This window comes from Acipenser ruthenus, chromosome 14, assembly GCF_902713425.1.
Source record: "Acipenser ruthenus chromosome 14, fAciRut3.2 maternal haplotype, whole genome shotgun sequence".
NCBI lineage: Eukaryota > Metazoa > Chordata > Actinopteri > Acipenseriformes > Acipenseridae > Acipenser > Acipenser ruthenus.
The window spans coordinates 30,133,441-30,151,422 of NC_081202.1; the positions used below are offsets into that span (position 1 = coordinate 30,133,441).

Here is a 17,982-nt window from a genome sequence, read left to right on the forward strand (position 1 = left end):
AATGTTTATGTTTTTTCCTATTTGTTTTTTTCACTTAGAGTACACCAGACCCTGAACTGACCTAAAATCTAAACAATGCTGTCATAATGAAATGCAAAATGGTAACAGCAGCAGAAACCTAACTTTAATTTCAGATTTCTATTTTCTATTTCAAAGCCATTTACAGCTATCTGTTTTTTTTTTTATGAAATACACTAGAAGTATGAAAAACATATACTGTAACTAAAACATTTTAATATTATAATGAATACGATCAGTAACACAGAACTAATCTGAACAGCGTCCAGTAAAAATTACAAAAAATAAACAACTAGTCAAATATATTTAACAGTACATTCTGTAAATTATGTTTAATGCTCAATATTGTATAGACAATGGTCTAAACGTAGTTAGCAATATTGGTTCTTTATAAGACAATACACATGTAATTGTTTTGTCTTTTCGGTATCAGTGTAACCAAAACACTTTGGGGACAAAAGGGGATCCCCTTTGTTTCAATATGTGTTTTGCTTCCTTGAGCTACAGTACAGAAGAACTTTTAGATGACACACAAAACCTCCTGCTCCCGAAGTAGCAGGGTATGAAAACAAACTGGAGTGCCAACGAGGTCTGGGTTATCCAGAGAAGAGTAAACTACGGAAGCATGTACTTAGAACCGCAGTAAACAAATGCACACAGGAATCATAACCGCATTTAATTTAACCTGAATGTGAAACTCATGCAGCTTTAAACGGTATTGACTACTCCGTACACAAAAGTCTGAACTGTTTACTCTACCAAACAAAGATGTAGGCTTACATCTCTCTTTTCTGGAGTGTGGCCTTCCAAGGGAGGAGCTGTGACGAAGGGGAATTAGCAGGACAAATCTCTGGGAAATAAATAAATAAATAACACTAACTGCTTCTCCAGAAAACACATTCCACAGAATGGATATCTGCTAGCAGTAACCAACCCCCATCCCCCAAAGTGGTACCCTACACCCTCTCTTGACACTCCCACCACCACACACACAGATGTAGAGGATTGTGGAAGGAAATGACACTTTCGAAAAGCTGTATTTTGTTACCAAGTAACACATAGCCCTTGTATTTTGTTACCATACGTCAATTAATATATCCCTATAGAGGTTCTTTTTTCAGTTAATTATTCTACAACGTGTGTTGGAAGATCTAGCGTTGAATCACTATTTGTATCAAATCTTATTTTGCAACCTATCCTTCATTCATTTAAATCCAATGGGGGCTTAACGGTTATTCTGCTTACCTTCATTTGTGGAGTAATCCTTGTACGTTTCTGCAGTATCCTGTTTTAAAACAATAAGAGAATATTGGGCCCTATTTCCCACTGTGCTATAATGTATATAGTGTATTATTTTCATAATGCAACTACACCTGTTTCATATTTTCCTTTTAATCTTAATTTACATTTACTTGTGTAATGCATTTGGCTCAATACCAAAAGCAGTCTCAGTTCTGCAAATAGCATTCTTTAAAGGACCAGGTGGTATTTCAGACAAACAAACAAACCTACTAAGCTTAAAAAAAAAAAAAAAACAACAATATTGCAGACAAATACCTGAAACAATGCAACAAAAAAAATATGTTACAGATACAAGGACAGTACAAAAATACTGTCAACTGGATGCTTATCCACAATGGGCAGCCAAGATGGTACTGATTCAGTGGGACAGTGGGTCTGAAAAATGTTAATCTGTATGTAGGGATACATGACCATTCCTCAGCCTTTCACAGAAATGTATTAAGCTAAGTTAGGGGTTGAAAAGTCTTAAAAGGATCAAAATGAATAACATGCCAGCTGAGGCCCGCCTATCAGTTCTCGATCATAGTCAGCTCTTGCCTATTGAAACTTGCACTGTAAAATGTGACTACTAACAGGGAGATACAGCTTCTACAGTACAAACATATCAGGTATTGCCTGTAAATAGCAAATTGGAAACTGTTTGTGTTTATGTGCCAGAGAAACAGAGGACTAGTGAGATGTATTGTGCTATTCCAGCAGCAGTGTCTGGGCTCCCCCTGCTTCTGGGATCGGGTCTCAGGCTGCAGCTGTACAAAGGCAGCCCTTTATACTCCAGCTGAGGTAGAGAGGTGGGGTTCTTGAGAAGCTACTTGTTAAACCTTCCTTCAGGAGCAACTCGGGGGAAGCAAACAGACCTTACAGTGTACGCAGAAATAAAGTGACCTTTGTTATAGCCGACTAGGGGACTGGGCAAGAGATCTAGCGAGACTGACTCACAGACGTTCTCCTCGTCTCCCTCTCATTCTCAAACTTATCTCCTGTTCTCGTTACTATTACAAAGTACCATTACGCATGGCCCCTCTCCTTTTCTTCACACCTTTCACTGCCTGCACACTTGTATCACACTCAGGATAGTCAGTTTTCCAAAATGGAAACTGTACCATCAATCAGATGGTGTTTAAAAGTAGAGGTTAGTTAGTCAGTCAGTCAATAAACTGGGATATATGTTTAGATTGCTCCACAGGCCACAGTTCCCAGTGTCCTTTATTTAGAACAAATGTTAAATTTCCTTGAAATTGGGCAACTAGTTTTGAAGATAATGTTATTGCTGACCAAAAGCTCTTATGTTTAGATACGGTAGAAGGGAAATGGATTATCAACTTCCTAGGGTGTCCAATGACCCCAGGTCAATTCTTGTGTTAAAAGATTTAAACAGAATGCTACTACAGTTTAGTACAAAATTCATAGGCACCAATGCAGAAATAATTGCCCCAAAATGAACCTATTCTAGGCTCTCGTTATGACCGGGGTGTGAACTTTTTCTTAACACAAAAAGTTTATTGATGCTAATCACAAAACGTTCAACTACTTTTTACAAAACTTTATTCAAAGCAGGTAATTTATTTTTTTCAGTGCACCTTTTAAAGGAGACTGTACTGGTAGTTTACAGTAGTTATGAACAAAAGGAAGAGTGTTTTGCTATACAACGAACAGTAGCCTAAATGTAGCCTATATGTCAAGTTATATTGAAAGTTTTGATTGTATTATATACTTGTCATTGCTTTTACAGTGTGAACAGATTAATTAAAACTTGAACTGCAAGTTTTACCTCAAAAGCATTTGGAAGTCATGGACTAATACATTATTTTAAAACACCCTATGGGGAAACCTTTGGGGACACCATATTTTTGTTCATGAAAAATAATACTCTTAAGCATTTAAGAGATTATTTGGGAACAGTTTTCAAATAACTTTGAATTATTTAAGTAAAAAATCTTTATTAAAGCCTTTCCCTTATTGCCTTAGTATCTGCAACCCCTCTAGCCAATGTAATTCCTAAAACCCTTGCTGAAATACTGGATATCCCAAAGGAATCTCAAACTACCATTCTAGTATAGAGGTCTGGTAAAGGCATCTAACATTTCTGCGGTCATATTTCATTTTGCTTATAAATTTAACTTGGCTACAGTAGTTACCCCTTGAGTCATGGGCATTTTATCATTGAGGTTTTACATTTAAAAATATATACTCTTAAAAATCATGGCATGGGGACTGTTAAATTAATCTTATTATCAACACTGTTAACAAGATAACAAAATAGGGGGCCCTTTGTGCCAATCTACCCAAACTAAATCTAGCTAGTTCCAGACAAAGTACTCAGACATGGGGTTGAGGTAACAAGTCCATGCAAACCCTCGCACCTTCTGTAACAGGAAGTCTTGAAGAATACCAAGCACCATGATACCTCCCAGCCTCGGGGAACTTTTAATCCATACATTTTGTGCAAACGATGGAAATACGATAATAAAAGCAAACACTGAAGACGTCACTTTTGGTAAACAGGAATATTAACTTGCATGTACGGATATTAAGCAATACATTTAAAAAGTATATATAAGCAAATCTGCAATTCTTACATTGCATTTCCAACGCAAGTGGGGAAGAGCGCACAATGTAAACTCGAATAACCAATGGGAATTTTGGTTTTAAAAATGTCTAGGGAAAACCTGGCAGCGGGATTAGCGCTGAAATCTTGGTTAGCATCAATAATAAAGAGCACAATGTAAACTCGAATAACCAATGGGAATTTTGGTTTTAAAGATGTCTAGGGAAAACCTGGCAGCGGGATTAGCGCTGAAATCTTGGTTAGCATCAATAATAAAGAGCACAATGTAAACTCGAATAACCAATGGGAATTTTGGTTTTAAAGATGTCTAGGGAAAACCTGGCAGCGGGATTAGCGCTGAAATCTTGGTTAGCATCAATAATGGGTTCCATGTGGTAGTACTGTTATTGGTTATTGGTAAATCCAGCTAATCGGTCAAAGGCATGGACATTAGTCAACAAACTTTCACCCTGATGGTTTCTTAAATTTCGTTTTGAGCGTCTCAGCAGCGTTTGGAACAAAGTTGCTGCAAAATAAAACAAGGGGCATTGCGATGAATTTCTATGAAACCAACGGCCAATACTACTGCTGCATTAAACTGAAGACAATTTCCTCAAGCTATCTAAAGTAAACACATTCCTCTGCATGCTGCATGTGGGGAAGACAGACATATTCAGACTCGGGAGTGTCTGACAGGATCCAGTGTTGCACAGTACTATAATGCATCGCCAACCCCTACAACGGGATAATTTACTATACATCCACAAAACATCCCATTAAAAAGACCATTTAAATAATTACTTACCGTACTGTACAGTACATTTTCATGTTCTCCAGGTTCTGACAGTTCACTTAGATTTCGATCCCAATGTAAAAGAGGTTCTCCGCCATCCAGTATCTCCATGTCTTCCCTGTTTACTGTATGTATGTATTTGTAATAACAATACAAATAACTTAATCTTTAGTTGTAGTGTACTCTAAAACTGCTATATTTCAAGGCGTCCTCATTAAAACGAATACACTTGTTTAATGCTAGCTGTAAAAACATAAACAAAAAAATCACTGTCACTCAATTTAAAGTTACTGTTTGCAATACAATATTTACAAACTGTAATTCTAACTTCCACTTTGTAATAGATATACCAGTCAGTGTTTCTCCTGGTATTGACGTATTTAAATGCTAAACGTCCCTGTCAATACTTCTAATAAAAATAAAAAAGTTTCTGCGCTTTGGTGTTGTCAAAAATGTTTAAATCCTCCTTGGCCCAGAATCCTGCTTTTACAGCTCCGCCACTTTGGAATGCAGAGGAAGGGAAGTGGGCGGGAATTCGCTTGCTTGGATACGCCTTTAAGACACGCCTCCCTATATTTTACCCAATCACAATGCATTTAATACTCCTTTACAGTACAGCTGCACCCACTGTAGGAAAGCACCGAATCGGACGCGCTGAAATGGACTCTTACACACCGCCTTCAAGTTCTTTTGGTAAATCAATCAAGCAGGTGTAAAGCAACGTCAAACACGCCCACATATTTGTGAACGGGCCCTTTGGAATGACTAACAGCAAAGGTTACCAATCGGAATAACGTAAATTCAACAATCCCGCCTACTTTTGATCGGCAACGCAATTGTCCAAGCGTGTACGAATCTATTATCTTGTTGGCCAATCAAATAGAGACAAGAATACCAAAAAGCTAAAAGTAACCGCCTTTAAAGGTATGTCCCCCTATCGCATAGCAGGGATTCTAAACCAGCCCCATAAACTGCACAAACGAACTGAGAGGATGTTCAAGATCGGATTTAAAGCAATCCTGCAGATTGGAAAAAAAGTATTAAACGACTGTATTCATTTAAATAAATAACAGGTCGTAATACTGTAACTGGTGCAGTAGGCAAGTGCGCCTACTGTAGTACTGCATAACAAAGTTACTCTGTACAAAACGCTACATTAGGCCTCACCTTTTAGAAAACCGAAAAGGCAGCTCAAATCTTTCATGACGTGAACTTTCCGATCGCCTTTCACTCTTTTTCCATGACGAAACAGCGCCACCGGGTGTCTACACGTAGAAACAAAATATATTTTCTTAAAAACACTTGTGCTGTAGTAGCGTGGTTTTAGGCTGTTAGTGAGATTATCTGGTAACTAAAACCATGAGAAATTAGGTTTAACTAAAGCATCTTCTTTGAAAACTCCAACCAACTCAGCAGTTTTATCAAGATATGTTTGAACAGGGTCTATATATTAAAACTACAAGTGTTTTAAAATAAATTATAGTCTGCTAGTTTATTTTTTTAGTAATTTTCTTGTCAGTTTTAAATTATGAATGGCACTAAGTTTATAAAGAGAAAAAAAGTCATAAAGTTTCAAAAAGTATTCAAATGTAAGTGATTTAAACAATTACAGTCAGGCACGATCAATTACATTTGTCAATTAATCAAATCTGTTCAAACTAAATGAAATATACAAAATACTAAATACAAAAAAAAATCAGCAATTTCATTAAGCAACTTGAATCAATTTGAATTATAATACTATAATTCAAGGTAACATATTCAGGACAAACACTTAGTAAACTTTAACCACATTTTAATAAAACAAAAACCAAAATACACAATTTCTAGTAATTTAACAAATAAAAAACAAACAAACTTTAATTTCATTTAAAGTATTAGTTCATGGCAAAAGTATTGTGTTCTCCTTTTGCTTTTATTACGGCTTTCAGACATTTATGATAATTCTTAGCCAGTGTATTACATCTTGGTTGGTGAAATCTGGGCCCATTCTGTCTTGCATATTTCCCTCAGCTCAGACAGATTGGACACACAATGCTTGGCTACAGCCTTTTCAGATAATTGCTATTGGAATGAGATCTGGTGATTCCAAAGGACATTCCAGAACTTTTTCCTTTGTTTTCATCAAGAAACAGATTGAGGTGAATGGCACCTCTAATAGAATGGTTTGAAAGGGTAACGTTAAATGGATATTTGGACATATAAGCAGTAGTTGTAAAGTGTAACATTTACAGTATAACGTAATATGAACAAAAAACAGTAAAATAAACACAGACCTTTTATTTAAAAAAAAAAAAAAAACTGTACTGGGAAAATCACAAGCCAATGAGAACAAAGTCTTCTTACATTATTTCTTAGAGTTTTTTTTTTTTTTTTTTTTTAATTGTAAATAGTGCACAAATAATATCAAACTAAATCCATGTTAATTGGTTACATGCCCTCTAGCTGACTGAGGGGGTACTACAGGCGCCACAAGTGTTAAAATAATGGAAGTCTGATTATTACCAACACGACTGGGCTCTATAGAACACAGAACAACGGCTTTGGATACATTATTTCTAATTATGCAATCTGTCTTTTACGAGAACAGTCTTCGTATGATTTGTTCCCCCCACAAGCAGAATAGTTCTGGTCTCTGATTGGTTAGCATGGTTAAAAAGAAGAAAATGGGTGACACCATGGCAGTATCAGCACTGTTTAAACCCACAGAGATCTTGAAATAGATGCAATTTCCCCTCAAGACAGATTCCTAATGCAAGGGCCACAGTTGGAACCATAAATGATTAAAGGAGGGATGTTCACACATACATCCTGTTTTTGGCTTATGGTTGGTATGATTAAAGTAAAATGTTAATTGGAAATGGTGATTCTGTACCTTTGCAATGTGACAATGCAGCAGAGGCAAACTACTCTGATTAGAAATTGTAAAATTATGAATGGAAGGCACAGCATCTATTTTTCAATTACATTTTTTAATGTTACTCAATGTTATTAATTACATTGCAAAGATAACCCTTTCCCCCGAAACAGGCCTTGTGGACACTCAGCCTTTGTAGTGAGAAATCTAGTAAGTCTCTTTTGCATCTGGATTTCTGAATCAGCAGTGACTGTTCAGTGTCTTGATTTGATACAGAGGGCACTTAACTAAAAGTAAATTGAAGCCATCAGTGGAAATAGATGCCATCTGAAGTTATCAAAGCCTACTAATCCAGCACAGTTTTATGCATGAAGATTTCAAACCCATCGAAGCAGTATTTACAGTACCCAGTCAAAGCAACAGAAAACTTTTAAACAAATTACAGTCCCTCAGAAACTTCAAAACATGTTTTTCTTGCTTTCAAAATGATCAGCTGACAGCTTGCATTCTCTTGCATGTGAACAATCTGACTGGCTGAGAATGAGGATCCATGAAGTTTCAATATGAATGACCTCCCCTTATAATCAGCGTTCTCTCAATACTTGAAAAATACTCAAATATAAAAGGCTTTTTTCTATTAGAGGAACGTCAGGGTTTGAGGAACCGGCATTGGCTGGTTTTCTCAGACTCTCTCCTTCAAGGTGTCACTTAAAAAGATGATATTGTCTGCAGAGGAAAACAAAAACAAAAGATCATGGCCAGGAAATGGGTTGGTAGCTCTGTGCTGCAGATTAAAGGTTAAACTGAGATCCTGTGAACAACAAGATCCCAAGAACAGCAGTGTCCCGGAGAAGGATTCAAGCAAATCAAATTACTTTAATGTTTTATGACCCATGCTATTCAATCAAACTCCCAGATACAGGACACTTCCCAAACATGCCATTGAGTCAACAACTGTGTTGACATTCAGGAAGGTTTTATTTCACAACACACAGAACAGTGAAATGACATTGGCACTGTGTTTTGTGATTGAATGCACCCATGATTCTAATATAATATATGCTAACTTCACTATAATGAACCCTTATTATAACAAACTCCCGTTTTTAACTATCCCGACAGTAAGAACTGATATTTTCATTGGAAATTAGCCCTATTAATAAACCAATCAGTGTCCCTCAAGACACTCTTGCGATGTATACAGACGTGCTCAAATTTGTTGGTACCCTTACAGCTCATTGAAATAATGCTTCATTCCTCCTGAAAAGTGATGACATTTTATCATGTATACTTGCATGCCTTTGGTATGTCATAGAATAAAGCAAAGAAGCTGTGAAAAGAGATGAATTATTGCTTATTCTACAAAGATATTCTAAAATGGCCTGGACACATTTGTTGGTACCCCTTAGAAAAGATAATAAAGAATTGGATTATAGTGATATTTCAAACTAAGTAGTTTCTTTAATTAGTATCACACATGTCTCCAATCTTGTAATCAGTCATTCAGCCTATTTAAATGGAGAAAAGTAGTCACTGTGCTGTTTGGTATCATTGTGTGCACCACACTGAACATGGACCAGAGAAAGCAAAGAAGAGAGTTGTCTGAGGAGATCAGAAAGAAAATAATAGGCAAGCATGGTAAAGGTAAAGACTACAAGACCATCTCCAAGTAGCCTGATGTTCCTGTGACAACAGTTGCAAATATTATTAAGAAGTTTAAGGTCCATGGAACTGTAGCCAACCTCCCTGGGCGCGGCCGCAAGAGGAAAATCGACCCCAGATTGAACAGAAGGGTAGTGCGAATGGTAGAAAAAGAACCAAGGATAACTGCCAAAGAGATACAAGCTGAACTCCAAGGTGAAGGTACGTCAGTTTCTGATCGCACCATCCGTCGCTTTTTGAGCGAAAGTGGGCTCCATGGAAGAAGACCCAGGAGGACTCCACTTTTGAAAGAAAAACATAAAAAAGCCAGACTGGAATTTGCTAAAATGCATATTGACAAGCCACAATCCTTCTGGGAGAATGTCCTTTGGACAGATGAGTCAAAACTGGAGCTTTTTCGCAAGTTACATCAGCTCTATGTTCACAGACGAAAAAATGAAGCTTTCAAAGAAAAGAACACCATACCTACAGTGAAACATGGAGGAGGCTCGGTTATGTTTTGGGGCTGCTTTGCTGCGCCTGGCACAGGGTGCCTTGAATCTGTGCAGGGCACAATGAAATCTCAAGACTATCAAGGCATTCTGGAGCGAAACGTACTGCCCAGTGTCAGAAAGCTCTGTCTCAGTCGCAGGTCATGGGTCCTCCAACAGGATAATGACCCAAAACACACAGCTAAAAGCACCCAAGAATAGATAAGAACAAAACATTGGACTATTCTGAAGTGGCCTTCTATGAGTCCTGATCTGAATCCTATCGAACATCTATGGAAAGAGCTGAAACCTGCAGTCTGGAGAAGGCACCCATCAAACCTGAGACAGCTGGAGCAGTTTGCTCAGGAAGAGTGGGCCAAACTACCTGTTAACAGGTGCAGAAGTCTCATTGAGAGCTACAGAAAACGTTTGACTGCAGTGATTGCCTCTAAAGGTTGTGCAAAAAAATATTAGGTTAGCGGTCCCATCATTTTTGTCCATGCCATTTTCATTGGTTTTATTATTTACAATATTATGTTGAATAAAAAATCAAAAGCAAAGTCTGATTTCTATTAAATATGGAATAAACAATGGTGGATGCCAATTGCTTTTGTCAGTTTCAAGTTATTTCAGAGAAAATTGTGCATTCTTCGTTTTTTGTGGAGGGGTACCAACAAATTTGAGCACGTCTGTATATAGTAGTCCCTGCTTATAGGAATACCTCCTAAGAGAACACTTTGCCTTGTGGTGAAACTGATTTTTCCCTTTGTAAATGCTACTTCTAAAGGAACAGGAACTTTGTTTAAAAGAACACCTTCTTGGCACCGATAGCAATCCTTCACAACATATACAGTACTGTTTTATAAAAAAAGCAACTTGTCATCACAAGAGTGTCTTGAGGGACACTGATTGGTTTATTAAATCTTTCCAGAACCGCCGTCATATCACTGAATTGTTTTGTATTCCGATTTCCACGAGTGCACCTCATCGCTACAAAATGGCATGTAAACAAATGGCTAAATGTGCTGCTGTTTCTCTTGCTACACAGTTGGAAATTGTTCAAGCTTTTGAAAAAAAAAAAAAACCTGAATCAGACACAAGTTGCAGTGCAATTTGGTGTTGCTTCACCATTCTATTAAATAACATACATGTCTTGTATATTGCTGTTGCATTTTGTAACGTGTGTAGGGGTGCTGTGTTAATTTAGTTTGAGTTAGTTTATTTACGTTATGGTAACCCTAAGAAACAGCCATTATCTTTGCCTCTGCCATTGTGATAGCCTGAAGCACACCCGCCAGCTCATTTCTTAGTACATAGCGATTTAAGCTTTTTGACCGTGTTATTTTGCTTTAGGTTTTATTAATGTTTACAACCAATATTTTTTAAATATTGACTGAATAATTTTTATTTCATTAAATCAATTAATTAATTTCATTAGTGCTGGTATTTTAACTCTGTTTGTAGACTAGTCTCAAATAATAATAATAATAATAATAATAATAATAAAAATAATAATAATAATAATAATAATAATAATAATAATAATAATAAATATTGACTGAATAATTTTTATTTCATTAAATCAATTAATTAATTTCATTAGTGCTGGTATTTTAACTCCGTTCGTAGACTAGTCTCTAATAATAATAATAATAATAATAATAACATGTCTAATAGGGTTATAATAAATATATGTTTAGAAAATAATATAAAGATAGTACACAGTACGTTCTTATGGAATGTTGTTTATTATTATTATTATTATTATTATTATTATTATTTGTGTAACACTATGTCTGCACTCTGCCTCCAGTGCTTTTTCATTTAAAAAAATGTGGTGTCCAAATGTGGCAGGCTTTTCTTTAACATCGTAAAACGTTCATGGAAACCCAGTTTAAGAAAGCTGTACGATATCAATAGCCTCGCAAGACCAAACTGGAACACAGACACAAGTATTTAAATATACCCTCCCGTATTTTAATATTAATTAGGTTATTTGCATTTGGAACGAGAATTTCTCTGGCTAAAAGAAAACTACACAGAAATGCACACGACCCGAAAGTATTACCAAAATAGACTGAGAAAAAGGTGAGAAATTTATTTTTCCATGGAAATTGCCCCACTGTGAAGTAATCTTCATAACAGTAGTATATATTGATGTTCAATTCAAATTGGAGGTTTCTTCATTATTATGATGCAGCAAATTGCCAAACCCTATTACAGTATTTCTACAGGTCCCATGGGGTTTCGTTATAATGAAGTTAGCCTCTATACAAATGTCTACAATTCCCCACATTACTACTGCACACGATGATCTGTTCTTAGCTAGTTTAAATAAGAAAGTTGAAAGTTTTGTTGAATAACCGTACCCACACTCACCTGCTATAATGGTGGTGGCTTGTCGTCTGACGTTGTTTTTATCCACATATTCCCCATAATCAAGCTTTCCTTCAACCAGAACACGAGCTCTGAGAATTACAAAAGAGAATGTTCACAATGTATATCTGGAAATAATGAGAAAACCCTTGACACTATGGTGGGTGTTAATCATAGAGTAACAGTATTGCCACGTAGAATCAGTGCTGCCTTGCTATCCTACAGCATGATGGCCCTACACTCTAGTGACAGTGTTGTGCACAAGAGAAAAGACATGCTCTATGTAGTACATGACCTGGTTTTTAACGCACCCCTTTTTCACATATTGGTAAGCCACATCCCGCAGCCCTGGTCGGAACACAGAGATCCTGTGCCACGTGGTCTTCTGGCTGACATCTCCTAGGAGACGAAGCAAAAAGCAAACTGGTCATCCAGTATATTGCAGACCAATACATCAATATTTAAAGTATCAGGTTTAATGTTTTTGTGGTTAGTAATGTAGTACAGTCGGTGCCGCCTAAATCGGGATACTGATAAATCGGGATTGCTGCTTAAATGGGATACAACTCTGGGAGACGATTCTTCCCAATGCTATTTATGATGTTTAATCAGAACATCAATTCATTTAATTGGGATACAGTTATTTCAAATGTCGAATGGAGATCGCTTTTCAGAGCAAGACAGGTCGCATAGCACAATGCAGTGATTACACACTGACTTGCGTAAATTGCATAAACCACGTTGAACTCTTGAAGAAGGAGTCTCCTGTGGTTTCTCAGGCTGCTGTTGCAAAGAAAGTTGGCGTGTCAACATCGCAGGTGCGATTAATTTTGTTTTGGAATAAAAAACAAAACATTGACTCATTTTTAAATGATGTATTTAACATTTAATCATAACATGATGTGATTTCATTCTTTTTCATTTCATTAAGAATCAAAAAAGTGTGACTAAGGTCGTCTCAACTGCCTCTCGTTTAACTGGGACAGCCACTTATTCAGGATATTTTTCCTTCTCAATAAAATGGCACCAACTGTAATTTAGAATTAGACAAAGTAAATACACCAGTATGATATTGAGGTACAATACCTTAAAAGTCAGACCATTCAATAACAATTACCTAACATTTTTGACTACCTCTCCCCTAATATAGTATTTTTGTCCTTTTCATTATAAAGGCGTGAATGCCGATCTACTTAAGGTACAAACACACACCTGTCCCCAGTAAAAGATTATTATTATTATTATTATTTTTTAAATAGGTTTAAAGAAATCTTTTGGAATTACTTTTCCGAAACAAATAAGGATACGGTGTAAATTCTTTACAATATACACTGGACCACTAGAAAAACCTGACAGTACAGTACTGCATTTGAGACACCAAAGCAACAACAATCCAGTGTGTTCTTACCTGTAGAAGTGGTGTCCCCTTCCCCCGATCGCCACATCTCATTGGTTGCCATGGAGAAGATGGTGACAGGGTTCCTCCCCTCGACCTGCCGCATCACTGGGTCCTGACCCACGCGCCCCAGGAGCTGCACTCGGTTCATAGCTGGGAAAGCGAGGACAAGCGTTAGTGTGAAAGCTGTGGCCTGTTGGGGGTGTAGTGGTTTAGTTATGGGACTGGGAGGCAATGTATCCTTGTGGAACAGTTGTGGCGTCTTGGTTAGAGCTGAGCGAATGAGAGACAGCATTGTTATGTGGTTAGAGCGGATGGCTGGGAAGCTGTGTGACCCAATTGTTACACATGAGCTGTGAAGCAGTGTGTTTTAATGTTTTACTGATTATAGCTAAGCTCTTGGAAACAATATGGCAGAGTTATTAATGCTGGGAGACAATGAGGTCTGCCAGAAAGACAGGTTTATGGAAAGAAAATGCTGGGAGACAATGAGGTCTGCCACAAAGACAGGTTTGTGGAAAGAGAATGCTGGGAGACAATGTGGTCTGCCAGAAAGGCAGGTTTGTGGAAAGAGAATACTGGGAGACAATGAGGTCTACCAGAAAGACAGGTTTGTGGAAAGAGAATGCTGGGAGACAATGAGGTCTGCCACAAAGACAGGTTTGTGGAAAGAGGGTATCAGTACTTACATCTCTCCAGGATGAGGGAGTTCATTTCGTTTGACTGATGTCTGACATACTGCCGGAATACCTACAAGCAATAAGGTTTAGAGACTGATCATGATGTAACATCAATACAGCCAGGTATGGCTATAGGACTTTATCGGTTTATTGTTCACCAGGAAAAGTTAACAGAAACTGGGCTAAATGAACAGGCACAAAGTTACACATTCAAATTAAACTTCTGATCAAGAAATATACAATAATCCTGAGGAAAACATGCTTTTAGAACACAAATCCAAACAATTGTTATTTTATATTATAGAGTGAAGAGGGCTTGCTAAAATAGGAAAACCAAATTTCCCTGAGACCCTGACCCCTTTCCAAACCCCCCCTCCCCCTTGTAATGGGGTATACATTGCAGAACCAAACCTGCAAGTGGCTGCTCGGACCAATTGCTATGGTATCCCCTTCACTCAGATCTGTGGTTTACCTGCACTGAAGCCCTTCTAAACATGGCTGTGTTTCTCTCAAGTGGATCGTCTGCAAAAAAATAAGAAGTGTATTATTGATAAGGTTTAAATCAGTTAAAACTTTAAGAAACTAATATATATATATATATATATATATATATATATATATATATATATATATATATATATATAGTAGCAATCCCGGTAAACACAGGCAGGCACATCACACAGGACGAGGCAATCCACACACAGGCAGAGGGCGGGCACAAACCCAGGACCTCTCGCACTAAAGCATAGCACCGATACCGCTGTACAAAAGAGCCAGCTCCTTTGCGAGGCGCGTATATCAGCCTTCGTGTATGATTACATCACCTACCAGCCCTGCTGCTGCCTTCCCCCGTGCACGCTACAATATATATCTCTATATATATATAGATATTACGGATGCACCGATAATCGGTAGACTATCGGCATGGCACTGATATAAGGAGAAAAAAAAACACAATTAGTGATCGGCAATGTTTGTTATTTTAGCCGATAATGTACACCAATATTCATGCTTGAATTTCTTCCAGCACATTCCTCATGCGTAGCAAACTGCTATTCAATACTTGTTCCATGTTTTCCAACACACAGAATTTAATGTTTGGTCAGGCGCCCTACTATACTAATGACGCAAGAACACTGAGACAGTCATTTTGTGCTGTGTAACGTGCGATCAACCTGCAGTAAATAGGTCTCAAAAGAGTGGCGTTTGGATTTTTTTTTGATACATTACATTCAACAATGACCTGTGAGTAGAATATTATTGTGATTTTTTTTATTTTTTATTGTAAAGTGCTCTTCTTTGAATATTTAAGACTCTCCGCATCCGAACAGCAAACAAGACCTCTTAATTAGCGCAGACTGCCGGGTCAATATATTTTATTATTATTATTATTATTATTATTATTATTATACAATGTACTTCAAAATGGCCTTTTGTAATTTTTGTTTATCTTGCTTAATCTGCATTGGTTGTGGGGGTATTCGGCAGCATTTGGAAAGTAGAAATGGATTACTGTGCTATCTTTCATTAAGTAAAAAATTCAAGTTTGACCGAATTTTGTAACCGGAAATGTTTATGACATCTTACTGTTTCTGATTAAGTGAACAATTTAAGTTGTGCTGCATTTTTAAGCAGCGTATTCTTAAAATAAAAAAATGTAATTTAATAAAAAGTTGTTGACAGTAGGCTACATTTTTCTTTTCTACCGTACAGTATAGGTAGAATTTATAATACCCAATGTTTGACAGCAAGTGGCTATAAAAGTTAATGTCAATTATATACTGGTATGTAAATCTCTTTGAGCTAAATATATATATATATATATATTTCTACAGAAGTGTTTTTATTAGTACAAATCTTATTTTTGGTGTGACTATGTTGTAAAACAAATGTATCAATTGCTGTCAAGCCACAATATAATACTACGTTATTCTTTGTATTTATTTACTTCATTTTCTGAAGTAAATAAATGTTATTTTTTGTTATGAAGACAACACGTAAACAACAACGAGGCTGAAGTTGGCTTCATATTCGCCTGTTTCTTATTCAGACTTTGATCTGCTCCAAACTGATTGATTGGCTTTGTATGTAAGATGTTCAATCACGCGGGCTGCTAATTTCTCTGTGGATATTTATAGAGGGGCAGCTCCTAAACAATGTTCATTTGTATTTTGCTCAGCCCAACACTGATTTCAGGGTCAAAACAGCTGGCAAACACGGCACAGATAGCGAGTTGGCATGATATCCGATGAATGCAAATGGAATAAGTAACAGGGGTGTGTCAGGGGTTAAATCGCCTTGGGCCACTTACTGCAAAGTTGATTCTACACAGGGGGGACCCCACAATGTCACCCATGGGTATTTATCCTGGCCCAAAACGGATTTTGATACGAAAACAGCAGGCAAAGATGGCACATACAGCTTCTTATTCGCGTAGAGCAAATGTAACACAAACTGAGTAAGTAACGGGGGTATGTTGGGGGTTAAATCACTCTGGGCCACTGATTGCAAAGTTGATTCTCACAGAGGGGGGATCCCCTCTATGTCACCAAACAAATGAATATTGTTAGGAGCTGCTCCTCATAAATATCCACAGAGAAATTAGCAGCCCAACGCGATTTAACCCCTTAAATAAAAAGCCATTCATTCAGTTTGGAGCAGATCAAAGTCTGAATAAGAAACAAGCGAATAAGAAGCCAACTTCAGCCTTATTAAACGACATCTGTTCACTTTTATAATTATAAAACCTTTTTTTAAATATAGGCCGTGTCTTGCTCTAATAGTTTACAATAGCTTACATGCACTATCTATTATTTATCGGCATCCTATCGGTATGGGTAGATAACCATCGGCCAAGAATATTTTTATCGGTACAAAAACTTTGAGGTGTAGTTATTTTGCTGAAGAATGCAATTAAATTTATCTCTGAACGCGGATGTGACATTCAGACACGATCACTTTAAGAGATGGAATGGCACTGCAATTTATTGTATTTGATTAGTTCTATTTAAAACAGTTCCATGTTATATCTGACTGTTAGTCATAGTTTTCCCGCTGAAGCACATTATCATTATACCGCAACAATTTACACTTTATTATTGTCGTAAGGTACTAATACTGCCTGGGCTATTTACTAGGGAATCCCGTTAGCTGTAGGGTTTGTATAGTGACGGTTTTACTAAATACTGTTAACCTTATATCAGATGTTATCCTTCATTTTTTAAACAGAATTGTGTTATTAAAAAGGAATATATTGTTTCAGTCGTTTCGTTATATCCTCTTGCAGTTACTAACACGAGCTTTGCGAACTCACGACAATTTATGCAACTCATAAAACTACAAGATGTCTTCGTAAATACTTCTATCTAACTAACAGATTTTGTGTCTTCTCATCTTGGCTGTCCAATATGTTCATGTATCAACGACTGTTCTACGGGTAATATAATTATTTTTTATAAAGATATTTACTTGCTCCAAAGATCTGTCTCCAGTTGGCCCACGCTGTATCCGGTCCGTCGCTTTAACCACTCCTCCCCGAGGAGAAACATGAACTGCAGCGTTTGCCTTCTGTCTTACTTTCTCAGTGTATCAATTGTCATGTTACAACCTTTCTACCATTTTCATGCTATTAAAATATTACTTGATAAAAATTATGCAGTAGGATGAAAAAATGATCTGTGGGTATGCTTCTATGAAATAATCACCAGAAGCCAGTCAAAAAACAGGAACAGTTTCAATATATCAAATATTTAATCTTATTATTTATACAGTATTTAATTTTTAATTGGATAAATGGCTCTCCTTGGTAATAACATCTTTTGGCCTAGGTTATTGGGAATATCACATTCTGGCGATATAAGGGCCTGTCTCTGTACATCTGTAT

At 37.0% G+C, this 17,982-nt stretch overlaps 2 protein-coding genes across 3 annotated transcripts in view; both read right to left on the reverse strand.

Annotated features, from left to right (window-relative positions):
- LOC117419509 (cyclic AMP-responsive element-binding protein 3-like protein 2) overlaps window positions 1-5,321 on the reverse strand; it is a 31,261-nt gene extending 25,940 nt beyond the window's left edge. Inside the window, exon 1 of the mRNA XM_034032298.3 lies at window positions 4,671-5,321. Coding sequence (XP_033888189.2) covers window positions 4,671-4,769 — 99 coding nt within the window. The 5' untranslated portion in view covers window positions 4,770-5,321. The remainder of the gene's footprint in view (window positions 1-4,670) is intronic.
- A 1,115-nt stretch (window positions 5,322-6,436) lies between these two features.
- On the reverse strand, window positions 6,437-17,689 carry LOC117419587 (single-stranded DNA-binding protein, mitochondrial). 2 transcript variants are annotated; one of them, XM_034032472.3, is made up of 7 exons: window positions 17,568-17,689; window positions 14,572-14,621; window positions 14,109-14,169; window positions 13,432-13,572; window positions 12,335-12,422; window positions 12,027-12,115; window positions 6,437-8,241 (listed from the first exon to the last, which is right to left on the reverse strand). In XM_034032472.3, the coding sequence occupies exons 2-7, from the start codon at window positions 14,593-14,595 to the stop codon at window positions 8,198-8,200; spliced, it is 447 nt and encodes a 148-aa protein (XP_033888363.1). In that variant the 5' UTR covers window positions 14,596-14,621; window positions 17,568-17,689; the 3' UTR covers window positions 6,437-8,197. The 2 variants fall into 2 exon arrangements, with proteins under 2 accessions (XP_033888363.1, XP_033888365.1); XM_034032474.3 differs by lacking the exon at window positions 17,568-17,689 and having other exon boundaries at window positions 14,511-14,621.
- Window positions 17,690-17,982: the final 293 nt, after the last annotated feature.